The sequence below is a fragment of the Urocampus carinirostris genome, chromosome 1 (genome assembly GCF_059441175.1).
Source record: "Urocampus carinirostris isolate Australia breed hairy pipefish chromosome 1, RoL_Ucar_1.0, whole genome shotgun sequence".
NCBI classification, from domain to species: domain Eukaryota; kingdom Metazoa; phylum Chordata; class Actinopteri; order Syngnathiformes; family Syngnathidae; genus Urocampus; species Urocampus carinirostris.
In genome coordinates this window covers 30,389,380-30,417,211 of record NC_142349.1, presented here as the reverse complement: position 1 = coordinate 30,417,211, position 27,832 = coordinate 30,389,380, and the positions used below count along the sequence as shown (strand labels likewise).

At 38.8% G+C, this 27,832-nt stretch overlaps 1 protein-coding gene across 2 annotated transcripts; it reads right to left on the bottom strand.

Moving 5' to 3' along the window:
* Positions 1-16: 16 nt before the first annotated feature.
* gad1b (glutamate decarboxylase 1b) lies at positions 17-27,821 on the bottom strand. 2 transcript variants are annotated; one of them, XM_088334637.1, is made up of 17 exons: positions 27,658-27,821; positions 26,523-26,639; positions 24,019-24,075; positions 21,605-21,739; positions 20,835-21,077; positions 19,446-19,536; positions 12,432-12,544; positions 11,919-12,034; positions 9,058-9,137; positions 7,592-7,646; positions 7,403-7,519; positions 7,257-7,321; positions 7,109-7,187; positions 6,874-7,023; positions 5,792-5,899; positions 5,625-5,714; positions 17-1,531 (listed from the first exon to the last, which is right to left on the bottom strand). In XM_088334637.1, the coding sequence occupies exons 2-17, from the start codon at positions 26,596-26,598 to the stop codon at positions 1,358-1,360; spliced, it is 1,749 nt and encodes a 582-aa protein (XP_088190763.1). In that variant the 5' UTR covers positions 26,599-26,639; positions 27,658-27,821; the 3' UTR covers positions 17-1,357. The 2 variants fall into 2 exon arrangements, with proteins under 2 accessions (XP_088190763.1, XP_088190773.1); XM_088334647.1 differs by lacking the exon at positions 24,019-24,075.
* Positions 27,822-27,832: the final 11 nt, after the last annotated feature.

Here is a 27,832-nt window from a genome sequence, read left to right as displayed (position 1 = left end):
AGAGAGATATCAAAGATTGGCCAACTTATACTTTTAATAAACTTTATTAAACATTATATAGAGAGTCAGAGACGCTGTGTTTTTTCGTTTTGTTAAAGTGCCTCCAGATAACCTCCTGGTAACATTCCTCCATTTCAAAGCCACACTTCACAATCAACTAATTCAATCATGGTCCCTGGTTACCATCAACGTTGAATTATATATTTCATAATACTGCAATTTTACGTCCATTTACAATGGGGGAAAGAAAGGTGAACCTAAGGTGCAAAGACATCAAAGATCTTTTGAAACACAATATTCTTTTCAGCTCTCGTGATACTGTACTGTAAGTAAATTTAACAAGTACTACAATAAATATACTATATTACAGTAAATGCCTTGGAATTCCGACAAATACTACAATTCTTTCGACTCGAGATACATTCTCGCATCCTTTCCCCTCTCGCTCAAACAGACAAGCGGATGCTGCAGTTTTCTTTCTCCGTCACTTCAGACATTCGAAGACTCACAATCACAAAAAGTAGCACACCATAGAAATTGCATCGCGGTTGAGGGTCACATGTTACAAACATCTAGAAGATATATAAGGAATAATGAATTGCAACTATATCCGCTATTTTCCTTCTTTGGCCCACTCATTTATCGTTATTTCAATGATCACGATGTACTGCACATGAAGATACATTTACAATAAAATACCTGAATCTGTATACAATGAAAATGCAGTATTCGCTATATAATTAAATATTAATAGATACTGTTTTAAAGAACAAATACACAAATCACATGATCGCTTGGAACAGACAGCGAGTTGACAATTTGCGAATTGTAAATGGAAGGCAAGATAACTACAACTGTCTCGTTGTCTTGACCCGTCCAACATAGCAGATTCAAGGTTCCTCTCAGCATAGTAAATCTTTAACGCTGTTGGAAACATATATCCATTAGCCTTAATTCATTTCCTGCCAGCCCTGTAAAATTTGATTTTGACGTCTACAACCGTCAATGGCAGTGGATGAGTCAATGAATAGCTCTGAAATGCTTTTACACACACGGCGTACCACCCGCACTCTTGTATACACAAGAATAAATATGAATGCTTTTCTGATTTTGAGCTGTGCTTTTTCTGCTTTTTGCTCACACACAAAAACACACGCTGCGCACTAATGGACATAAAATGACACTAGATTGAACACACGCAATACAAGACTTCCCACTGGCACACATCCATCAGTTACCTGAAACTATGTTCTGACGTAAGTAGGACAAATGTATGTGTGCTTTTGTGGGGAGGAAGGAAAGAAGGTTTAGTCTTTTAGCCATGAGCCATAAAACGACAAGACAGACTCGGGACGTTCTAAAGGTCGTGACCCAGCCTCTCGATCTCGTCGATGAGGAAGTCAATGTCGGACTGCGTCGCGGCGTGGTTGGAGACCACCATGCGGAAGAAGTTGACTTTATTGCCTTGAGGCTGGTAGCCCACCATGGTCGTCCCTGACTCCATCATCATGGCCTTTATCTTTGGTGCAACCTGGATAGGAAAAAATAGAAAAGGTTTGTTCCACCCCAAAAAGGCCCGATAAAAGTGAAATAAAAGCAGATAAGCGCATTGGAAAATAAAGCATAAGGGTTCTTTGAACTGCGGACCCTGTACCGGTACGTCGTGGTGAAGAGGGTGCTGAGCCGAAAGGCAAAGCTCTCAATTTACTGGTCGATCTACGTTCCTACCCTCACCTATGGTCATGAACTGTGGGTTATGACCATAAGAACACGATCCCGGATACAAGTGGCTGAAATGACTTTTCTCCGCAGGGTGGCTGGGCTCCTCTCCCTTAGAGATGAGGTGAGAAGCTCAGTCATCCGGGAGGGACTCTATGTAGAGCCACTGCTCCCACACATTGAGAGGAGCCAGTTGAGGTGGCTCGGGCATCTGATAAGGATGCCTCCTGGACGCCTCCCTTGGGAGGTGTTCAGGGCATGTACCACCGGCAGGAGGCCCCGGAGGCGACCCAGGACACGCTGGAGAGACTATGTCTCTAGGCTGGCCTGGGAACGCATCAGGATCCCATTGGATGAGCTGAAGGAAGTAGATGGGGATGGGGACGTCTGGGCTTCCCTGTTAAGGCTGCTGCCCCACCGACCCCGGATAAACGGAAGATAAAGGGTGGATGGCTGGATGGATGGGTTCTTTGAACTCAGTTGGTCATTGTTTACACGTACTTATTTCACTTTCAACTTTTTAATGACACCTCAAACAACGCACCCTACCTTTAATTAGAACTTGAACTCTGATAGAACTGTTTAGTGCCATTATTGCACTATAAGCCTGTTCTTGTACAAAACAGTCTTTTTGAAAATGGAGAAAACTGTGCAGCACAGTTGCCTAAAGGTGGACTTAGAAAGCTCCAGTCTTCTCCCTTTGTAACTTGGAACTTTGTTCAGGTTTAACGGGCGAGCCACACACTTTGAGGAAGAACCCTTTCAACCTATCATAACCAGCAGTCTTGAGGTAGACCAATCAGAGTTTTTTTTTTGCCGTACAGAAAAACTTTTCTAGATAAACTTGCCTTTTGATTGACTTTGACCAGGCATCAGCAACCCGCGGCTCAGGAGCCACATACGGCTTTTTAGTAAAACAGAGTGTCTCCCTAGCGCTTTTCCGAAAATGTTTACGAATTGAAAAGATGGGAGAGGAAAGACATTTTTATTTTATTGTGGTTTCTGTAGTAGGACACAAATGACACAAAAACGTTAACATTTTTGAACGTTGTAAACGTATGTAGAATCAATATTACACTTTAACTACTTTGCCACATTTCTCCTCTGCTTGTTTTTTACTCTCCCATGTTGCCTGTGTTGGAGCGGAATTTAGCGCAAGCTCCGCCCCTTTTAAAGGAGCGGCATCACAATATAACTCAGCCTCTTGCTACAGCCCCAATTTCAACACACATGTCACATTAAACGGGTACGGATACAATATTGAAATAGGCGCTTTTGAGTAACAAAGTAGTAATTTCAAATTTTTGTCAGTATGTATTTTAAATGTCACTCACAGGTACTATTTGTGTTTTGTTGCTCAGGCCCAAGGATGGTGCGTTGGTTTGGTATCAAAAGGGAAAGAAGAGAATGCTGCTGCGCTTTACCCGTGCGCTGACTTGTGACATTTGGAACATTTGGTTTGACTCTTTTGACTTTTGCTCTGTAACAGTTCTTGTAGTAGTATTTTATTTTTGATACTGTTAAAGGTTTTTAGATTGTATTGTTTACACCTTTCACACTTTATTTCTTTTTAAAACAGTGTACAATGGAAGGTACAGTTGACTTGTTTGGTCCTGAAACAGTTGTAATAGAAATATTTCGATTTTTTTCTATAGCTTCAAAGTTTGAAACATTTCTAGTGCCTAAAATCATTGTGTTGTGTTTCTAGTAAATATAAATTAACTAAATGGGGAGGGTTCAATTAATCAATGATCATGACATTTCCAAGCAAAAGTATCGGATCGGTATTGATTGAAACTACCATGAATTTACCAAGATCGTTATTAGAATTCCAAGTAGGCGACTGGGGTAGAGGTGTTCATACCCTGAAGTGGGTTGGACATGTTTCAGACCTCATTTTTTAGGTAATCTGGTTGACAGAGGCCAGATAGGTGCCGCTCTAAAACATCTTACATAAGGTAATTGCTCGACATTTTAAACGATAAGCTGTTGCCCAAATATACATGGTGCAAAGTCAGACATGATTACATGCTCTTTGAAGGGATTATACAGTTTCAGAAACGATACTGGATCACAGACTTATTCACTATTGCATTTATTTTTTTCAAACGTAACCGAAACACTTTATATATAAAATCATGCCTGTTTAAATAATAGAGACCTACATCAAGTCAAATTACTTTTATTTTGACATGATGTAAAATCTTGATACCTAAACAACTGCTCAAGAAGTTAGTAAAATATAAAGTAAAAGGTAATGTGCTTCCAAAAATGAGCAGAGATGTCCTTTGACTAAAAATGTCCCGGTTGTGAGAATGAATAAGTCCCATTCATATTACATTGGTGTCAACACACACTAGCACAATTTAACTAAATCTGATTAACACCTCATTTATCATAAAATAAATTAGCACTTTAATTAATTGGGTGGATTAATTGTTTAATTGTATTTGTTTTTTGTTGATACTACGATCAATTAATTTTTTATTTGGTTCTGTGAATGTGTGTTAATTTTGTATTTGATTACTGTTACTGTTTGTGAATTTAGGTTTTTAGCTGATGTTAAATGTAATACACAGAAAAATATCATCACTCACACACCAGAACAATTGAAACTCAATCCGATTAATCCAAAACAGATCAGTTATCAAATAAATTGCCAATTCAATTAAATGGTTGGAATAATTGTTGGACTTCTTGTGTTTTGTCGTTGTATTTTCATTTTTTTGTTGACAGAGGAAATTAGTTTATTGTCTTTCTGTGTGTGTGCACGTGTCTTACATCTGATTACTGGTATTTGTGATTACATTTATTTCTTGAAGTCAGATACAGAAAATATAACAAACTTTTTATAATTAATTGCTTAAATACCTTTATGTTAGACATTTTTCAAATCATGAGAATTTAATCTTTAATCTTCCCAACAGTAAATGTTTGCTGATGTTTTGGGGGGGTTCATTTTCTTTAGGTTGAATAGTAATCACACTTTCACTGAATTTAAAACTTAACAACACAGTTAATAAGTTGATACATTTTATCTTTTTTTTTCAAATGTCAATCATGTGTTGTTGTTGTTTTTAGGTTATTTTATATTGGAGGTAGAACATTTCAGCATGAAGCCAGCAATATCATCGATTTTAGAAAAATGGTCAACATATTCTGAAATGGCATGAGGCAAACCAGAAACTCAATTATGAGTAATGTGTACAAATTTTGGGTTTTTCAAAACCGATTCAGATGAAAACATTATGAAATTTTTAGATTTCCTAAGTACAGTGAAACCTTGCTATAATCTGGATTACTTTACACAGTTGGGCTACTTCACAGATTTGCATTGTGTTGCGCATTCAAATTTGCTAAACTATCTCCCCACCTATTATTTTATGCTACAGGAATATTTGTAAAAACAAAATTAATTCTGAAAATGTTAATACAGTACTTTCATTTGTTAACCAAATACTTGTTAAAAAGGTTTGCTCTTTGGTTTAAGTCTAAAGAAGATTATTGGATTGTAAATTAATTGTAATACAAATAAAGATCACTACTGCCGGATTTTGCCAAACACGGGTTCTTTTTGAAACGTAATGACAGCGATAAATGAAGGATAACTGTAATCGACTAAATAATCAATGCTTTGTCTAACAATAATGATTAATTGCAGGCTCATTTTTCTGATAGACTCTTTCTTGCACTTTCCTTTCTATTGGAAGCTTCATTGATTTCGATCTGCTCATCTTTCTTCCTGTTTTAGCTGAGGCTCTGTCTTTACTTAGAATAAAAGCGTGAAGCTACAACTGTGTATTTTCCAAACACATCTTTTGAAATATCATTGTCAATTTAAATGTTATTAGACCCTTTCTTTACAATCATATGCTTTTCTTTTTCAGTATTTATGAGCGTCTCACCCTATGGAGCTTTTCCCGCCTCTCCTCGCTGTCTGGCATTCCTCTCAGACTGGGTGGGATGTACCAGAAGCATACATTTGTGTGCTGGGGCTGTGGACAGAAATATCCCAATGAATGAAAAAGATGGAGAAGCATTGCTCAAATAAAACCAAGTTAGAATTTCTTACCACGCCATCAAATACCATCTCATATCCTTCTCGGTTCTTGATCTTGTTATACAGGTACTGAGACAGGTCCAAGCACTTGTCGATGTGCTGCTCAAATCCAATGGTTCCCTTTGAGTTGAACAGCATAGAAAAAAGGTGATCAATTAAACTCCACAAGGGGAAGCTGCGCCAGTTGGAATTGGACCCTGAACCTCCGCACTGTAAACCACCCAGGCGCTGTGCCGCCCCACAGCAGCATTTAACAATAACGAATACAATCAATGTACAGTCATACCACACAGTTCCGGCTCAAAAGAAAAAAATAGCTCACAATTGCCATATATAATAGATTACTTTATCTTAGTTTTTATATGATACAAACATTAACCTAAATGTGTTTTGCTTATATTTTTGGTTAGAAAAAATTTAAAAAAAACCGTCTTATTTTGCTGAAAGTTGAACTTGCTTATGCACTTGCTTATTTAAAAAAAAAAAAAACAACAGAAATTATTTTGAATATCATTGTTTTCTATTTAAGTTAAAAATATGTTCAATGTGCAATTTGATCAGTAACGGCTTAATATAAATACAAAAGTATCAACTCAAAATAATTCATTTATTTTTACATATTATGATTGATTTATTTTAAAGAATATATTTATGTGAAATAAATATTCAATATGAAGGATTTTTATTGTAATGGAATGTGTTGTCAAGTTATTTGTTGTTGTTTTTAAATATGGCTTTCATAATTATAAGTCAAAATTTCAAATGAATATAAATGCTTTGAAATGAAAAGTAAATTTGAAAAAAAGCGATGAATATTCCCTAAGACAGTAGGTATTGGTAAAAAAAAAATAAGAACATGTGTACAGTACTTTTATTTGTCAAATAAAGTTGGTTCTATTAAAGGGTTTGTTCTTTGGTTTCAATGTGTAATTGAGTATTAAAATATATAATGATTGAAAAAAATGAAAAGTTTCTATATCACAGATTTTGGATTGACTGAATGGTAAAATAAGAAAACTATACCAAGAAAAATGATCTGCCAAAATTCAGTATTTTTTCAGTATATGTGGTTGTTAACCGATTTAAAAATTTACCTTGGCCTTCCACATAAGCCAGAACTTAAATATGTCAACATGCCGGCCACATTGAATGGCTTTGTCCCCAGTGTCATATGTGACGTCGTATTGCTTGTCTTGTTGGAACAGATAACCAGCGCACATGGAGTTACATCCTCCCATAAGGCCCTGCAAACACACATTTATATAACTGTGCATGACTTGATGATATCAACGACGAACATTAGCGCACAGAAGAAGTTCGACTTCGTACCTTCTCTCTAACAAGGATGGCCGAACATTGCAGGGGTACACCCATCATCTTGTGAGGGTTCCACGTGACAGAGTTGGCTCTGCAAAATGTCACCAGGACATCCCGGTGAAATGATTTTAGGTGACACACGGCGGCTTCTGGAAATTACCTCTCAATTCCATTGAGCTTATGGCGGTGCTTCCTGGACATCAGCAGGCCACCGCCCCATGCTCCCTACCGGAACGACACGACACGGTTACCAACAGGAATGTTGACGCGGAGGTGACCGACAGCCAAATAAGATTTGAGGCTTACGTCAACGTGCAGCCACAGGTTGTATTTCTCGCAGATGTCAGCAATTTCGTTGATGGGGTCAAAGGCACCATAGACAGTGGAACCTCCCGTGGCATTGACGAACATTGGCACATAACCCTGAAAAAAAAGAAAAGTTTTAACATCTCAGGGTTTTAGCCTGAAGCAGACAAGAAGAAATAAAGAACATACCTTCTGTTTGGCATCAAGGATCTTAGCCTCTAGGTCAGCAGGAAGTACCCTTCCCCTGTAAGGGACGGAACACCACAGAAGACAATTAAACTGAAAAGAAGCATTAGCTTCTAAGAGTTATTAATGATTCATGTACTATATTTTAAGAACTATAAGGCGAACTTAAAACCCGAAAATTGGCCCAAAACTTTAACATTCGCATAGGATGGTGCCTTATATTTGGATAAAATAAGCAATGCATACCGGTAAATTACTGTGGATATGCAGTTATTGATCAGTCAAAAAATACCCCTGACCACAATTGCATAAAAATGGTGGCAAAAGAAATTGAACCCGGATAAAGACCACGATAGTGCCAAATCCTAACTACCAGGGCACTAGGGACATAGATGGTGTATAAAAAGGAATTTCTCATAAATCTTATTATCACACTGTTTCTTATAACGCTTCCAGATACGAATGTTAGAGAATGGAGAAAACAAAGTGATTAAAAATCAATATATTTTGTTTCACTTTTTCTCAGCTCGAACTAAGCATCGTAAATGGCAGACGTTATTGAACAGGTGCGGCCATAATTCATTTGGTTGATTAACAATGTAAACTATGAACCCAATACCAACATAAAATCTCATCTCATCTCATTATCTACACCGCTTATCCTCAGTAGGGTCGCGGGGGTGCTGGAGCCCATCCCAGCAATCATCGGGCAGTGGGCAGGGGACACCCTGAACTGGTTGCCAGCCAATCGCAGGGCACACGGGGACAGACAACTCACTCGCTCATTTACACCTAGGGACAATTTGGACCGACCAATTCACCTGAAATGCATGTTTTTGGAATGTGGGAGGAAACCGGAGTGCCCGGAGGAAACCCACGCAAGCACGGGGAGAACATACAAACTCCGCACAGGAAGTCTGGAGCTGGATTTGAACCCACGCAGGAGGTTCCCAAGACATGAACTGTGCCGCACATGCGCTAACCACTGCGCTGCCGTGCTGCCCACCAACATAAAATTTACAATGTATTTATTTACTGTCCTTCAAAATCATCATCATCAGATCCACCAATGAGCTTTTTCTTCTGCGTGTTTTTGCGTTTTATATATATATATATATATATATATATATATATATTTATAGAGAGAGAGAGAGAGAGAGAGAGAGAGAGAGAGAGAGAGAGAGAGAGAGAGAGAGAGAGAGAGAGAGAGGGGTGTAGTGGACAGGATGTGGTGCTCTCTGGCAAACGATTTGGGTTTAAAATTCACTGCATCCATTGTTTTGCAACTGTGATCAGCAATATATATTTCCACTGATGGCCCTTACTGCAGTTTAAATTCGCTGTGCCTTATGGTCCAGTGCGCCTTGTGTAGAAAACAAAGTTCCAAAAGACAGTTCTTGGAGGGTGCATTTTATAATCCGGTGCACCCTATACTGTAGAAAATGCGGTATTTGGAATATATGCTTTACCTCTCATCTGTGCTGAGCAGAATCACGTTCTCCGTGCCAAAGCCCAGAGCAGCCCCCGCCTTCTTTACAGAGTAGTGGCTCTGTAGGAACAAAGAACATCAGGTAAACAATGGCTCGCTTATTGATGCAATTGCTCAATAAGCCATCAAGGGTAATGGAGCTTTGGTGGTTGATCACTTCTTTGCAGTACACAAAGTTGGGGGTGGGGGGTTAGGTATTTCAACTTGCTGTGTCCGTCATCCTGCATCAATATTGCCCTAAAGCAAAGGCCTAGACTGCTTTATTTCAAGGTGTTGTTTGTTGTTATTACTTGGCTTGACTTGACTAAAGTTGAAAGTAGAATATTTTCTCTATTAAGTATGTGTTAACAATGCCCGACTGAGTGCAAAGAGGCCTTACCCTTTTTTCCCCACCATGCTTATCTGCTTTCATCTTTCTTTAAGCAAAGCTGTTCGGGGTAGAAGACGTTGGGTAGGAGGAATGAGGGTTGAAAGTGGGGTAGAGAGTGCCTTTATGCCCCACATTTTTTTTCTACTTGTTAGTGTAGCATTATAATGGTGAAAGTAAGGAGGGGCCTTTTTTGAGTCCAAACGCCAACCCAAACCCCAAGATGGGTAAAAAAAAAGGTGTTTATTGAATGTGTCTTAGAAATGTACGTACATGCACGCAGATTACGAGAAGCTCAAAAGAGGCTGCAAGGATGATACAAACAAGGAGATGGCAGCCGCGAGTGAAAAAGTTTGAAATTCTGTAAGGCTTCTTCACGAGGATTGACTTAAATCATACATCAATTTAATTTTTGAACAATAAAAAAACAGAAAATTCATTCACAAAATGGTCACAATAATTCTTTTTTTTGTATTGTTAAGAAACAGAGCAACAAGCTGTTTTAAACGAATGGACGGGAAAAACTTCAAATGGAATGTTCCAGTGAGTTTGGGCAAGCCAATGTTTTAAAAATGAAACCTGAATCCAATTTAAATGCACAACTGCTGTTATATGTTTTCTTCTTGTGTCTAGCTTCAAAGCTATTTCCTGCCGAGATGCTTGAAAGATGCTTAGGAAACAGTAAAATTACATTGGTTTGTTCCGAGCTTGCTGTAAGGCACGGGTTTTCAAGCTGCCTGGCCAGGGCCCAGTTGTGGCCCCCAGGATGATTGAATAAGACCTTTCCTTAATGTGAAAGTTTAATGTAAGTCTACGTCACTCAAAGTATGGATTAATGTATTACTGATTCATTTCTTCTGATTGGAATATGATTAGAACTTGAATTAAAAACATGGGTAATGCACAATGAAACTAAAAAGTGCCATCCTGAAGTGCAAGATAAGATACATTAAGATAAACTACAGCTTAGATTCGTAATGTTTTGTTTCATATTTAAAATCTTATTTTGTGTCAAGAATATTTGATAATAAATTTGAAAAAAGTAGAATGTTGTTATCAGAGCTTTTCTTATGGAAAAGCCTGTTTTGGCCCAACCTCACCCAGACCTTTGGTCAGGCAGCCCCCGAGTCATTTGAGTCTGAGACCTCTGCTGTAAGTGAAAGTGCATTCGAAGCTGTAGAGAATTTGTTAACCATTTCCCAAATTTTTTCATTTCAACAATCAATACATGTTAAAATTAAATTAGATCGTGAGGATAGAGTGTCACTAAAAAGATAATTTTATTTTATTTGAATGACTATTGTCTTTTTTGAAATATCACGTACAGATAAGCGACCTCTTTAGCAAATTGCACTCTAGGCAGTCCAAAATATTTAAATGGTTTATTGGGGAGCGTTTTTATACTATTGACTGGTCTTTGATTCAAAGTTGTGCTCTTCTGCCCCAAACTGGTGAGCTAGCACGTAAATGCTTTTAAATGAAGGGAAGGTATGAACTGATAGAAACTGCGCCTATCTGCTTTTATTTTACTTTAACCCTCTGTGTTCCTGTCACGGAGCGCATTACGCTGGAGGTGAGGCAGAGTGGGGTGGGGTGGAGGAGAGTGATTTTACGTGCGTGGTCGCGGTTTTCTTTTATTCCAGGATAAAAATAGGGAAAGTAAGAAAAGGACTGTTTCAAATACAGTCTAAATGTCAACCCAAACCCCAAAAAAGATGAAAAAGGAAGAGTTTATTCAAGTGCATCTAAGAATTTCACATACTTGCACACGTAACAAACGGGGCTTGACAAACGTTGCAATGATGATTTTGTTTTGAAGTTATGGACACCACCTTTAAATAACCACTGGCCTTGTGTTCTTTGTGTTTAATCCATTGATCTGTAGAACCTGATGTGGAAACATATACATATATTTTATCCTATGTGATTTATTAATTATATCTTAAAGGTGCCGTATGCCCTTTTCTGGTTTGTGTCATCATTGCAGGCTGTGTCAAGCTCTTTTTTTGTGCGAGCGAGTACGTACATTTCTTTCAAAAAAGCTAATGTTTTTTCATTTTCTGGGGGGATGGGATGGCGATTGAACTGTAAACTGAAACAGGTCTTCTCTTATTTTAACCATTTTTATCTTAAAAACTGCAATGACGAGCATAATATCAGCCCCCCAATTACGACCCCCCCCCTCGACCCGAACAGTCTTCCTAAAAGTAAGCTCAAAGCATATAGGCGTTCAGTTAAACATTGTTTACATATAAGAGAAACTGTTCAATTTTTAGCCTATAAATGTCACCTCAAACGACATATACCACCTATTAATAACAAACTATTGGTTTTTAAGTTAACAAATTATCTGGCAATGATGTGACCATTTTTTGTGGTACGTATTGTAAAGCGTTGGCTCAATTGAAATGGAACTTTGTGAATTTGTCTGTTAGCTCATATTTGTGTGTAATAGTGGGATTGATCCAACATACATGTTCCGAAGTGAACAAAACAAGACGCGGTGCCGAAGACATGCCCTTTGTCTTGACTTCCGGGAAATACTTGTAACGAGCGATCATCACGCTGTACATGTTGGAAATAGCTCCCCCTGTGGATGGGAAAAAAATCAAGGTTTAAAACAAATATTTATCACAAACGATACTTAGCTCAATAAATACCTTGATTTGGAATATTTATTAATATTTCAAATGAAATTCTTTAGAGTAAAGTTGCTTCAATTGGTCGGGAACGAGTGAAGTTTTCTTATTTGTATTGTTAAAAAAGATAAAAACTAGTGCTAGCAAGCTTTGTACATATGAGAATACTGGCTTGGCTTGGCAAAATCTTCATTAAAGGGTTATAGTGTGTAGATTGCACAAACGCGAGCTCATAAAATCTAAAATACAGTTATTAAAAAGGAATTTATGGCAATATTGAAAGTTAAAGTCTATCTAAATGATCAGCCAACTTTTTTTTCCCCATAAATATATTTTATCTTTGCCAACCTGGTGAGAAGAGTCCGTCCCCCTCGCCACCAGGCCAGCCAATCATCTCCCTCATCTTCTTCAGGGTGAGCTGCTCCATCAAAACGAAGACTGGCGCAATCTCGTAGGTGAACCTGTCAAAGTATACAGTACAACGCATGCGTCGGTTCAACAATTGCATAGCAGCTCTCCAATAAAATGAATCAAAATAAATGGTATAATAATTGACTGATCCATCTTTCAAATCAATTTTGCCTTACCTCGTTCTTTGGTTTGTTAAAAATGACCAAATGTCTTGAGTTCCAATGGAAAAGACATAGTTTTTTTCTTTGTTTATTGTAAGATAAAAACCTTTGGTAAGGCTGTTATGATCGAACAAACTACTTTGGGGATTTCAAAATGAAATGACACATTTTGAGCAGGTTGTTTCAACCATATTTGTAAAGCTGTTATCTTACTCACAAACATCTAGATTTGGGGAACTTTCTGCAGTATGTTTTTGTCCAAATTACCCCCCAAAAATTGATGGGGGCTTAAAAACTCTTAAGCTCTTAAAAAAAAAAAGAAACAACCCGGTTTCTAAAGCGTGCATTTTTAGATCGTCCCCAAACAGTAGTGTCCAGACTAGGGACCCGTGAGCCGTTGGTGGCCCGCCTACTATTTTTCAGTGGCCCTCTAAAGACACCTAAATGAATATTTGCCAGTGAAAATATGATTTATACACTTCCCCAAGCATTTGATAAATCATTGAAAGGAATTATTAAGATATAATCAGTATTTATCTTCATAATACTACACATTCTGACAACATAATTTAAAAAAATTTTATCGACATCCATCGCAATGTAGTGAACATTTTTTTGATGAGATTAGACGTGGTACTCTAGGATAAATGTAATAAAGACTGAAAAGGAAAAAAAATGATACAAAAAGAACTTTAGGATAAATTTTAGTTAGTGTGTTAGTGTTAAGTTTAAACTTTGGTGGACACTCAAAATAATGTGAAAAGACATCAATGGATTTTAAAACTGCAAGGAGGACTGGGATGGAAGCTTTCAGGTAAGAAAATTCCCTTCCTTCCACAAGCTCACCTCCGAGCCCCCCAATTAAATAAATCTTGTAGTTTACGAAAACAGATTAGCCCTAAAAGGTGTGGAAATATAACAAAAACAGCAACATGATTGGTCGAGAACGACAATGATGTAATAGTAAAAACAAGGACTGTAGTGAGTCCAAATAAGGAAATGGCAACCTATGAAATCTCCTTCAATTTTGTCCAATCCTAAAAACAGAATAAACTTATCAAGGAAGTTATTCATAATGTCAAAGTTTCAATTCTGAATGATTCTGAAATAGAGTCTATTGTTTAAATCAAGCAAGTGTTAAAAAATTAATGTATTTTCGATTCTGAAGGTAGGGCTGAGATTTTGATGCTTTTTAATTCAGGGTTTAAGATTCTTTAGCATCTTGGGAAATGTTTACGTATCTTATAGTAAGCTGATGTGTCCTGTTTATTGCAAGAAATAAGGTGGAGGACAGTTTTCACAATCAAATCATGCCAAAATATCCTTCTCATCCATCAATTATTTGTGTACAAAATAACCCATCAGATAGATAGATAGATAGATAGATAGATAGATAGATAGATAGATAGATAGATAGATAGATAGATAGATAGATAGATAGATAGATAGATAGATAGATAGATAGATAGATAGATAGATAGATACAGTGCATCCGGAAAGTATTCACAGCGCTTCACTTTTTCCACATTATGTTATGTTACAGCCTCATTCCAAATTGTATTAATTTAATCTCTTATCTCAAAATTCTACACAAATACTCCATTATGACAATGTGAAAAAGTTTTTTTTTTACTTTTACTTTTTTTGAATTGATTAAAAATAGAAGACTAAGAAATCGCATTTATATAAGTATTCACAGCCTTTGCTTAATACTTTGTTGATCCACCTTTGGCAGCAAATACAGCCTCAAGTATTTTTGAATATGATCCCACAAGTTTAGCACACCTATCTTTTTGCAGTTTTGCCCATTCTTCTTTGCAATAAGTCTCAAGCTCAATCAAGTTGGATGGGAGACGTTTGTGCACAGCCATTTTCAGATCTCTCCAGAGATGTTCGATCGGATTCAAGTCTGGACTCTGGCTGGGCCACTCCAGGACATTCACGGAGTGGCTCTGAAGCCAATCTTTTGAGATCTTGGCTGTGTGCTTTGGGTCGTTGTCCTGCTGAAAAATGAACCTTCGCCCCAGCTTGAGGCCAAGAGTGCTCTGGAGCAGGTTTTCATCCAGGATATCTCTATATATTGCTGCATTCATTTTTCCTTCTATCCTGACTAGTCTGCCAGTTCCTGCTGCTGAGAAAGATCCCCACAGCATGATGCTGCCACCATGCTTCACTGTAGGGATGGTATTGGCCTGGTGATGAGCGGTGCCTGATTTCCTCCAAACATGGCGCCTGGCATTCACACCAAAGAGTTCAATCTTTGTCTCATCAGACCAGAGAATTTCGGTTCTCATGGTCTGAGAGTCATTCAGGTGCTTTTTGGCAAATTCCAGACGGGCTTCCATGTTCCTTTTACTAAGGAGTGGCTTTCGTCTGGCCACTCTACCATACAGGCCTGATTGGTGGATTGCTGCAGAGATGGTTGTCCTTCTGGAAGGCTCTCCTCTCTCCACAGAGGAACGCTGGAGCTCTGACAGAGTGACCATCGGGTTCTTGGTCACTTCCCTGACTGAGTCCTGGTGGTTCCAAATGTCTTCCATTTACGAATAATGGAGGCCACTGTGCTCATTGGGACCTTTAAAGCAGCATATTTTTTTCTGTATCCTTCCCCAGATTTGTGCCTCAAGACAATCTTGTCTCGCAGGTCAACAGACAGTTCTTTTGACTTGATGCTTGGTGTTTGTGCTCTGACATGCACACTCAACTTTGGGACCATATATAGACAGGTGTGTGCCTTTCCAAATCATGTCCAATCAACTGAATTTACTGCAGGTGGACTCCAATTAAGATGTAGAAAGATCTCAAGGGTGATCAGTGGAAAAAAGATGCACCTGAGCTCAATTTTGAGCTTCATGGCAAAGGCTGTGAATACTTATGTAAATGTGATTTCTTAGTTTTCTATTATTAATAAATTAAAAAAAAGTAAAAAAAAACTTTTTCACATTGTCATAATGGAGTATTTTGTGTAGAATTTTGAGATAAGAGATTAAATTAATAGAATTTGGAATGAGGCGGTAACATAACAAAATGTGGAAAAAGTGAAGCGCTGTGAATACTTTCCGGATGCACTGTATCTATCTATCTATCTGATGGGTTATTTTGTACACAAATAATTGACGGATGAGAAGGATATTTTGGCATGATTTGATTGTGAAAACTGTCAGCTTTTTGGGTTAAATTACCCAGGTAATGAACAGTTCCATTTAAAAAAAATGTAATGCACTCTTTTAAGAGTGAAAAGTGACAATTTTGTATGCTTGCACACACAAAAGGATTGCTTTCATGAGCTCAATCCACAGAATTCTGATTGGTGCCCGCATTGACAGAGCTAATTAAATGCGTGATACGGGTCCTACAGGCAGCAAACATTCATATTGAAATGAATTGCGAAATCCCTCAGTAGTTTAATTAAAGCTGACAATGCAGCGATGGCTATCTGTCAATCCAGCTTACCTCAGTCATAATTCTGAATGGCTGAATTGACAACTGAGAGGGCTTTAGTGTGTGTTTGGGGGAGATAACCAGATGTGTGTATTGACCAGAACGATAACAAAAAAGGTTTTAAATTAATGGCTCGAAGGTGTGACAAAATAAAAGGTGAAAAAAGTTAAGTCACATAGGTATTGTCACGATTTTTACGAGGTAATGACCTAAATCAGGGTGTCAAACATACAGACTGCAGGCCTGTTCAGGCTCATCAACAGATTCAATCCGGTCCGCAAGATAATGCTGAGAGAAGCACGAGAGAAAAAAAGAGCTGGATCACGACCAACAATGACCGGCAGTTTTAAAAATGTCACTGGATCTTAAAAGACAGGTCCCACACCCAAAGCAAACCACCTTTTTTGACGAACATTTATCAACCAAAGAGCATTTGAGGACACACACATCCCGATGTTATTTTACCAAAAATAGAGTAAATACGATGGCACTCATGTGGCACTTTTTTCTTCCTCCTTTGTTTAGTGTGCAAAAGGAATCGAGATAAGAAGAAAACAGAGGGAGGCAATCTGAGAACAGTGAAAGGACATTGCACACTCCCAGCACAAAAACTCACTTTTGTGATTCCAAAAGGGAACCTTTTTACTGTCTGACTCTTTTCTCGAAGCCAAAGGATAACGGTAATCGTAATAGTAATAATAATTAGCACTAATCCACTGTGTAATCACTAGACCAATAGGGCTCTAGATGACATGGCAAAAGGCATTATATTTGATCTCATCATCAAACTATGTGTACTCATGAAACCCCGTACAATGTTGTTTTAGTTGAACTCTTTTTTCATAATGCCCCATTACAACACTGTACATACAATAAAAACATTGGAAAGTGAGATAGAATGCCTTTTCCTTTGTCTTCTATCATTTTCTAGCCTAGTGTTTAGGATTTGGCGCTCTCACCGTCGCAATCTGGGTTTGATTCCCTTTGTATCCGATGTTGAGCAAATGGTCCTGCATTGTACGACGCTGTTCTGGCTGAGCTCTTTCCCATAGTGCTCCATGACAACAATGTACAACATGGCATCATGAGTAAAAGTAGTGCGATTAAGGGAAAAAATGCAATGCCTTTTCCTCTGTCATATACCATCCTAGTAGCCTAAAGGGTTAGGGTTTGGCACTCTCACCGCCATGATCTGGGTTACATTCTGTTGCATCCAATACTTAGCCAATGGTACGACATTGTACAACATTGTTTTGTCTGAACCCTTTCCCATTATGCTCCATGACAACGTTCTACAACGTGGCACTGTGATTAAAAATAGTGTGATGATGAGATAAAATGCAATGCCTTTTACTTTTTTCATTTACAATCCTAGTAGCCTACAGGTTAGAGTTTGGCACTCTCAATCTGTGTTCTATTTCCGTTGCATCCCAAGCTAAACAAGTGAAGTCATGAGTATGTCGACTGATCAGTCATTGCTGAGTTGCGAAGTTATATAGCTGTAAAACCTTGGTATAATACACACCCGAACTTTAATCATGTTGTTATAAGGCAATTTTTTTTCTGTGCGGCCCAGTGCCGAATGACACATGGCTGGGTACTGGTCCACGGCTCGGTGATTGCAGACCACCTTTCCAAAGTACAAAAGGAACAATACTTCTTTTAAAAAAATCTATTCCCTGTGAGTCATTTCACGTCAAAATGACAATAATGGCGATGATTATCACAATCAGAGCCAATCATTGGTCTTTGGAGGGTGAAAATTACCCCTCAGTCACCTGCCCGTCTCCAGGGAGAGTTCCTAAATGCCCTTATTACCATCATCAAGGGCGCCCCTTGTGTGTGCGTACAAGCCTATCTCAATGCCCGTCTTTTATGTGACTAACCCTTGACATGAGCTCCCCCTTTCTCTTTGCGCCGTGCGTCAGAGCGGTTGGGCGAGGGGACAATGCGATGAGCCCTCGACGGGGGAGCCCCGGCAAGCACTTTCCGTAGTGTGGCTGGCTTTTGCACCGTGCCCGAGGATATTGTGTGACAGTGTGGGGGCCCAACTCTGATATTGTGTGACAGTGTGGGGGCCCAGCTGGCCTATCTGCTAAAACCAGCTCACAATGAGCCTGAAGTCAATGGACTGGAAAGCTTTGCTGCTGCCATATCTGGGACAGCCAGAGCGGGTGTGATTTTGTGTGATTGTCAAAACTGGTGTCATTATGAAAGTGTGTGCAAGCACATGTGTGTGAGTGTGTGGTCCTCAAAGTGGGATGTGCTGATATAGATGAGGGGGAGGTGTCGTGACTAATGTTTTGAGAAATTGGATGTATTAAGGGCCTCAATCAGTTTTGATGATCTCTACATTGACCTTTTATTCAGCTGAGATATTCCCCATAATAATACAGCAGGGGTTGGGAACGTATGGCTCGTGAGCCAGTATAACTGGCTCAAAGATAATATATAGAGATGCTGTATCATTCCAATTGTAATATATAGTCCTAGATTGAAGCGTGAATTGGATGGAGGTCAACAGACAATATAGTACTGCATTCCTCAATTGCAGCAATTGCTCTGAACGGTAAGAGCTATAAAAATGACCCCAACAACTTTCCAATACTCAAGACAGCCGGATACAAGAAACAAGGTGAATGGTTCTGTGGCCTGTTTGGAAAAGAGATTGATTGGCAAAGCTAGCCGGACTGCTAGCTAGCACTGGTTAACACTAGCAACACTTGTTATGTAATGAAAAGCAAAGGCTTTTAGTGGAGGGGTTTTAGAACGGGTCTGTATTTCTTATCCATAGTGCGGGCTTTCCCTGGTTTCTTTGCAAGTTCCATATCCATTGATGTCTCTTCTCCTTATTTTGAGTGTCTTCTAATCTATAGAGTTAACAGTGGTTCTGCACTTTCTAAATGATGAGACAAATTAAAATTAAAGTGTTATTGGGGAGTTTTTGGGAGGTGGGGGAATGTTACATAACACCACGATTGCTTTTATTGGGACATCAGTGATGTTTGGGTGCATGTATTGCATAAATGTGTGAAGCTGTCTGATGTGGTTCATGCCCTCCATCATACTCGGCCCCAATATAACTGCGACCCAAAAATCAATATGCAATCTAACCAACCCTGGGGCGGGCCAGACTGTGATACTCGGAGCAGCTCGATGACTGCCAACACTCTATCAACTCAAAAGTCTTTGTAGGAAGGAAACGGTGGGGGAAACATTTTAAATGATTAGCGGTGCAGCAGAAAACCAAGTGGTCTACAAAAGGCAAATTCTGTCGTGCCAGGCAAATGGGCTTTTCCAATCATATCAAAGATACTCAAGCCAATGACGACAGGCATGTGTGACTTACATGTTGGTGTTAGCGGTCGATGTAAGCCACTCCCCTGCAAGGCCAATGATGTCCAAACCTGAGGACAACTGGTTGAAGAAGCGTGGGTGACCTGAGAGAAAAGCATTCACAAAACATAATTTCGTTGCACAGCATCTATCACGCACATTTGAATTGTCTCTGAGGTATTTGTCTGTGTGCCTTTTGTGAGGCAACTCAACTTAATAGGTTGTTGCACGGCTCCGGTAACAAGGTTCCTAATGTGACAGCCATTTAGACTCAAAGTGCCTGCACGCACAGTCAGCCTCAAAAATGCCTGCAGCCTAAATGCAGTCATGGAGATAAATAGTATGTAAATGCATTTTTGTTGGCCCTCATTGTACGTATGTTATATAGTTAAACTACACTGGGTCACAGCAATCTGTCCAACACCGTTTTGAAGGACATGCAAGAAATACAAACTCTTAAATTAGGCAATTGTCTTAAATTAACTATTTTATCCCCCCAAAAGATTATTTCTTAATCAAATAAACTGCAATGGGTTTCAAAGAATGCACTATTTCTTTTTTTAATTAGGTATTTTAAAATCATCGTTAATATTGGTTTTATGAACAGCAAGGGTGAAATTAAATTTAATGACTCTGTTTTGGTATTTTCTCCAACTCAATCGGCATAACGTTTGTCCTTGGACCACCTGGGACCACTTATCCAAACAAGTTCTTAATTTTTTTTCTGTTAAGCTGAATGTTTGCTTTACCCAATAACCCGTTTAAATTGCATTTATAACTATAAAAACAATGCAAATGGTTTTCATGGTTTTAAAACACGTTACACATTATATGTTTAACTTTTAGCCTGCAACATGCACAATGAATACCAATCTAAACTAATGAAATGAACAATGAGGCAGGAATCTATGGATTAATGGAGGTGAGGTGTTTAGTGATAAACCTTTTCTATTTGAGGACGTCGGTGGCCTCAATAAGCGGTAGCTGGATGCACAGAATAATAGCATTGTTTTAAAGACCTGTATCGGTGCTTCTACGGGAACGCCAAATAGTTCAGTACCAGGGCCAGCTCCCAAACTGCCCTGCCAGTATTCCTTCCCAAATCAATCACGGATCCCCACGCGGAGATGAAAGTAGACACGAAATGATGTAGCGCATGAAACCCAGGGGACAGTTTGAACGCTGCGTTTCAACAGCTGCCAACAGACCACGTCAGGACGCCCTGGAGCGACACTTGCTTTAATAAGTCCGACGGGAGAGCGCATGAGCCAGACAGCATGAGGACGATAAATAAGCTAGTGGGCTGTATGCCAGCAAATTATTTTTAAATGACTGGGACGATCGTCAACGTACTTTCTCTTCCGTTATATTTGTTAAGAGTGATGTGGTTTTTTTCTCATACCTGTCCGCACCCCGTATTTGAGTGTGTCCCTGCAGTCAACCAGTATCTGCTCCAGAGACTCAGGTTGGTCAGACAACTCCAGGTTAAAGCCCTCCATTCCCTCCAGGAGTTGGTGAGGGTGGTGAAAGTCCAACACTTTGGTAGAGCGGTCAAATGTTTTCTTCACATAGTTGGTCAGGATGTCCACCACCTCCAATAAAAACTGCATGGTGGGTTCTTCTCCATTCTTGGCAGGCAGCAAGTCTAGTAGAGGAAAAGGGGCATGGGGAGTGAAAAAAAATTGAATGTGTTTGGAGAAAATGTAGTTTAGTAATCCATCGCTACAAGATGGTTCACCTTTCACAATCTGGCTGCATCATGGATCTTGATAATGCATTGAGTTCTACATTCTGATTGGCTAAACAGTCCCAAGGAGATGGAGTATTTTTAAACAAATAAAGTTAACACGTACTTTATACAGCACTTTTATTTTTTAATGCATGGGCCTGTAAAAGGTTTCGTTCTTCTATATCTTTGTTTGATAGAGTATTTAATTATGTATAACAATTGTGAAAAAATAAAGGTTACAAATTCTCGGGTCATTTTTGGGATGTAATCCTTGCAATGAATGAGAGTTTGCTGTATATATGCATTCAAAACACTTCGATTTTGTTTATATTACTTGGGTTAGTTGCATGGAATTAATAGTATAATCGACAAATCCCCATATCTTTTAGTCATGGAATTTCATACACAAATTCATTTTTTTCGGGGGTTGAGCTCCGTCTCACCTCTGGCAAAAAGATTCGAGAAGTCAGTTTCTGTGCGCCGGAACCGCGCATCCCTGTCACTGTTGTCACAGGATAGTAGGTTTTTCTGACCCGGCCTGCCTTTCTCCTCCAAGCTGTTGTTCTTCTGCAGGAACCCTAGTGTGTTGCACGGGGAAGTGCACGAGTTATTACCAAACATCTCCATTATGCGTTTAAAAAAACAATTTGTCTGTATTCCTCTAGTCGTGCTTCAGCATCAAACAAAAACAAAACGAGTCTATATGTAGAATAAACCCCACCCCTGCACACTTGCGCGCGCACACATACAAGCTGATCGACTCAGTGATGCAAACCCTTTTTGGGTATATTCGCTATCCTCCCTCCTACTCGTACACCAACCCATCCCATTCACCTCCTACCCAGGCCCACCACCCATAAAGAGGGTTAATGAAGGATGCCGTAGCTGGAGCGTGTCTGCTTTTACTATACGGCCCTGCACGGTGATTGATTCGCTCCTCGTGAAGGCCCATAAGGCCCGCTAATTGTGCGGAAAAAATAAGCAATGATGGAAGGGAAGTGTGGAGTGGGGATTTGGGGGACACCTGAATTTAATTTCAAATTTTACAGTATGTTTTCTTTTTTATAAAACAGTTCATGGATTTTTACATTTGGAACATTTACTATGCGACCATTTCAAAGTCGTTCAAAATAAATCTCGCTAAAGAGCACAGGATTGATTGAACAGTAAAAAGAATTATTGTCTAGTGTACTTTTTCAACTTCCAAGTCGTTTCTTTCCCACAATGAAAAGGTTGGTAGATTAATTGGGCTTTCAACAAATCCTGTTTGAAAGGATAAAGGTTTCAATGCTCTCGATGAATTTCGACCCTAAATTTAATCGTAAAATGCTCAAAAGATGCGTGCAATTTAGCTGACCATAGGCCTATGATAATTGCCCTGTGCTGTCCGAAGTAGGTTCATTCCCCTGTTTATAAAACGGAAAAGACATTGCGAGGATCCGGGGGCGGTCAGAGTGGGCGAGAGGAGCACTCATCTTCAGCCCCCACAAGCTAATGTCCACTGACCTTTCCAAGATGCTAACGCAGTCTGACAGTTTTGTTCTCGTCCTGGCCTATTTTGCAAGGCGGGGAAATGGCTCGATGGAGGAATAATATCAGAGCCTCTGCTGAATCGCGGGGGAGTATTTACGGACACTCACCGTACACCTCTAACTATTAAGAGATCCATCAAGAGGCCTATTTTAAAACATAAAACTGAAGTAGATATTATAGAAATGTTCTTTACATTTCACTCTAGTGTAAGACCAAGTGTTCTAAATTTCTAACACGTTTGTTTTTACAAAAAGTGGCGAAAATTACTTTTTTCTTGGTCGACTTTCTTCACATTAGTATTGAGGGCTGCTGATCAGATTTACAATGATTCTGGGTGGAGCATTTGTACATTAGCCCAGCCCATAGGTCTAGAACTTTCACTATATGCAAAAAAAATGGTCGAGCAACAACACTTTCGGAATTGTTAGTTTTGTTATACAGTATCAAGCAGTCAATCTCGCAAATGAAGTAAAGACATTTAAGACACTGAATCCCTAATGCCCCCAATAAGCAAGTAGGCACCTTGCATGGCTTACTCCCTATTGGTGTGTGTGTGTGAATGGGTAAGTGTGAAGCACAATGTAAAGCGCTTTGGGAGGTCTTCATTGACTTGAAAAGCGCTATATAAATGCAGACCAATTACCATTTACCATTTCACTATCTGTTCTGACTATGAATATAACCACTCGACAGGAAATGCTGCTACCCCATCGACCCTGCTCTGTTGTATTATTACAACGTTCTCATAAATCTTTACAAATTATATATATATATATATATATATATATATATATATATATATATATATATATATATATATATATATATATATATATATATATATATATATATATATATATATATATATATATATATATATATATATATATATATATATATATATATATATTTTTTTTTTTTTTTTTTTTGCAAACATTTAATTTTGATCTCCAAAGGGGTATGACACCATCTAAGTGGTTAAAATTAGTGTTTAATGTTTTTTTTTTTTATATTACAGGGTTAACATTGTTGGATTCTTTAGTGTATCATGATAATGAAAACGTCTAATTTTTCGATCGATACAGATTAATCATTTATTGATTTTTCATTCATTTATTTTTGAATCTAAAATGTTATATGCACATCTGACTTTATCTTTATTGCTCACTCGGTTTGTTCATTTTTTATTTCTTCCTGGCGTATGTAATGCAGTGTGATCGTTTTTGCACAAAGGCAAGTGTCCGCACCCCCACGTTGAAGGTGCAATTCCGCCGCAACCGAAAAGGCCCCGTGCAACGCTTTCAGGACGCTGGAGACGACTTACCACAAATCCTCATGCCCAGCTTCCGTGTACAGCCATGCATCCACGCATATTCGTAGGCTAAAACAGAATAAACCTTTAAGTGTGTGCGGGCACGGCGGCGGTAGATTGATGCAAATGCAGCCAATGTGGATGCGTGAAGCGGGCGGCTATTGGCTGGGTGTGTGACAACCATGTGGATATTTCAAAAACTACGCCCCTATTCAGATTTTGCCCCTTCGTTTTTAGAGCTTATTTCGTTAAAGAGACAGCGTTTGAAATAGTTGACCGCTAGATGTTGCTGTATTGTGTGGTGAAACAAAAACAAGTGTTAAAAAACTTGAGGAAAAATATAAATATAAATACCGAGACACAAAGATACCAAAATTCACTGTTTTTCCTTCTTATCTTTGGTCAGCATTTCGATAATTAAAGAGAAAAAAAGAAAAACGTAAAAAGTGAACAATAGAAAGCAAAAATAAAACACGAAATTAGAAAAAAAAATAGGGAAACAGAAAGGAGAAAGAACAAGGGAAATAAAGGAGAAACGGGGAGGAAATGGAAAACAGAAAGAAAAAGAGGGAAGAACGAAAAAGAAAATAAAAGTTAAAAGAAAGAAAGATAAAAAACGGAAAATGAAGGAAAAAATGGGAAATCAAAAATAGAAGAGAAGAACCAACGATAAACAAAAAAAGAGAAGAAGAAAGAGAAACAAAGGAATACAGAGGCAAAGGGAAAAATGGGGGTAAAAAGAATAAAAGATGAGAAATAGAAAAAAATCTGAAAGAATAGAACCAAAACGAAAGAGTAAAAACGAAAGAGAACAGAAAAACGACAAAGAAAAGAGCAACAAAGAAGGAATAGAAGAAGGAAAAAAAGACATTGTTATGTTTTTCCAGAGGGTACACTTACAGCAATGTGGCTATCAAACTCCCTGTTGGTGTCAAATAAATCCAAATTTCTTCATCTATTAGTCTCTTAAAAAACTCATTTATATGATAGCTTTTTTGTGATTATGATTCAAATCATCATTGTTTTATTTTAAATAACCACTACAAGGCGCCAAACAATAGACACTGTCCCTTTAAAGATTTCCGTCTAGGGGGGATAAATCACAAAGCATTTCCAACCTATAAGGCCAAAACAATTGGGACACACCGGCTCACACACACTCGAAAAAACCCATGCAGCCAAAAAAGGGGGCCGGGTGGGAATTAACACCCGTGAAATGAGCTCACGGAGGAAGGGGGCGTGAGTGGGGGGGCACTAATTGAGTAAAACAGCGTGTGGGACTGCAGCGAGCTGGTGACGGTCGAGGAAAAGGACTACACAAGACACTTTTTAGAGACAGTCGGAGCCTCGCTAACAAAAACACAATAGCGTGGACATGCGAAAGCTGCGGAGACCAATACAAAGCGGAGCCACGGAGCATATATTGCCAAAACCCAGCAAACTTCCACAAAAATATACAACACCAATTCAAGCCCACGCACAGGTACATCCCATGAAATGAGATGAAGCATATAGATGCGAATTGCTTGAAAATGTTAAGACGTAAGCGCACTCACGTCAGCTCTATTTTTTTAAATAAAATGAAATGAAATACCCGCCAACTTCAGCCTATTGCTTATTTATAATTGCTATTTCCCTCATTGATTGATAATAAACCTTGCACTCACAACGCAGCACCTATTTACTCACAACAAGACTATGTAAAATAATAATAAATATAACATGTGTAAACACATGCATTTTAATCGACAAAATACACGCTTGATCAATGATTACACTTCATAGTGTACTGCGACAATTTTAGCGTTGTCATCTGCTATTAGTGACCGAGACGATCTGGATGAAAGCCAGAATGGGCAAGACGAGATCAGTCTTTTTAAAATCCGTTTAAAAAATACGTACAACTGGTATACAGCGTACACGATTCGAAATAATAAACTAAAAAAAAAAATACGACAAAAAGGTACAAGTTGACACGTAAGTAAACAAAACTGGTGGAAAGATTTGATAACTGTTATTAGTATAGAATATACCTTTATTGTCATTGTTACAAAATGGGTTGAACATATTGTGACAACAAAATTGGACGGGGCACTCCAGGTTCACATTTTAAATTGAGGATAAAAGCAAACAAAGAAGAGTAATCGGGGGATTTTTATATTAGGGACAATATTATATATTTGTCATAAAATGTTTATATATCTATAAATACCTTTTGAATCGTATGTATTTTTCTTAGAAATCAATTGTTTCTTGGTCGAATCTTTGTACAGCCAGACAGGCAGACACACAACCTGTGATGGCTCTGTTTTTAACCGCAGTGATTAACGACACAGCCCACACAGCAAATGACCCGGGCAGGAGTCGAACCCCTCCCCTGCCTCCAGACAGAAAAGGGGGGGTGAAGAGCCAGACTAAGGCGTGGGTGATGTGCGCACTTGAGCAAGGCACAGTGTCATGCACAGCCGCTCGGTGAAGGACGAGTGACCTTTGGCGGTTTGAAAATATTCACATACTTGTGGATGAGGGTCTTAAATTGGCGGTGTTGGGGTCCTGTTCCCCGCTGGTGGCGCTCGGCTCTGACGTGGCCATCACTCTTTTTTCTTATGATCTCCAAGAAGGCTTTTAATGAACTGCAAATAAAGCATGGATGGGATAAATTGGACATTATGGCGCATATCCGCCAAACTAAATGAGATTGAACAGATTGAATTTGGGATATGGCGTTGCAGAGATGATATCATGCACAATGCACAATTTGGAAGCACGATTGCACTCTGACAGAACTGACACAATAAGGATAAGGGCCTGCGGAGATAAGACGTGTAGGTTACAACACGGCCATATTTCTTCAACTCAATTAGCCATTAAAGCCTGTCCGAGTCGCAGTAAATTGAAGGAAAAGACAAGGATGATTCTGTGATGTATATGTAAGGTGCGGCTGAGTTGGAGAATGCGTAATTTGTTCTCGTGAAAAAAAAAATCCAAACAAATGTGTAAAACGATTAATAATTAGCCAAAAAAAAAAACAATTCGTTATCATCATCCCAAATTCTTTTTACTTGTTGAAACTGTTGCCCTCAGGTAGACGATCTAGGACCATCAAGTCTCGGACTAACAGATCGAAAAACAGCTTCTACCCTAAGGCAATAATCACCTTCGATGCTGCAAAATGCTTGGACGGGAATGTCTAATGATGATAGGGGATGATTCCGTTCTTAATGTTTTACAGTTTTTTATACTTAATAAAGCCCATTTATATACGAATACCCTAAACTCGGTATTTAAACTGTGGTGTTTTATCTTGTCAAGGTTCTTCCCCCATCAGGACGGCACTTTTTAATTTCGTTGTGCATTTCACTTGTTAACAATGACGGTAAATGTCCATTCTATTCTATTCTATTCTATTCTATTCTATTCTATTCTATTCTATTCTATTCTATTCTATTCTATTCTATTCTATTCTATTCTATTCTATTCTATTTTACTTTACTTTATTTTATTCTATTCTATTCTATTCTATTCTACAGGCACGTCCCCAGTTCCACGCCATTTACCTAAAGTCCCTTTTCGTAATAAAGCGCCAAAATGGATATGGTTGATGTTGTGTGAGGGGTGGAAGTGCAAATGGAAGCAAGCCAGACGTCTTACCCGCCTCACCGGAGCGTCCACAGGTAGCGCAGTCTGCAAAAGTCGCTGCAGAAAAAGCTCAGAGGTGCAAATGTCGCGAGACTGTTGCACGGCGCGTCAATAACATCCTATCCAGCGGTGCACGAGCGTGAGCACTGTCTCCCTCAAGAACATTTTGATGCCTTATTTATATGAG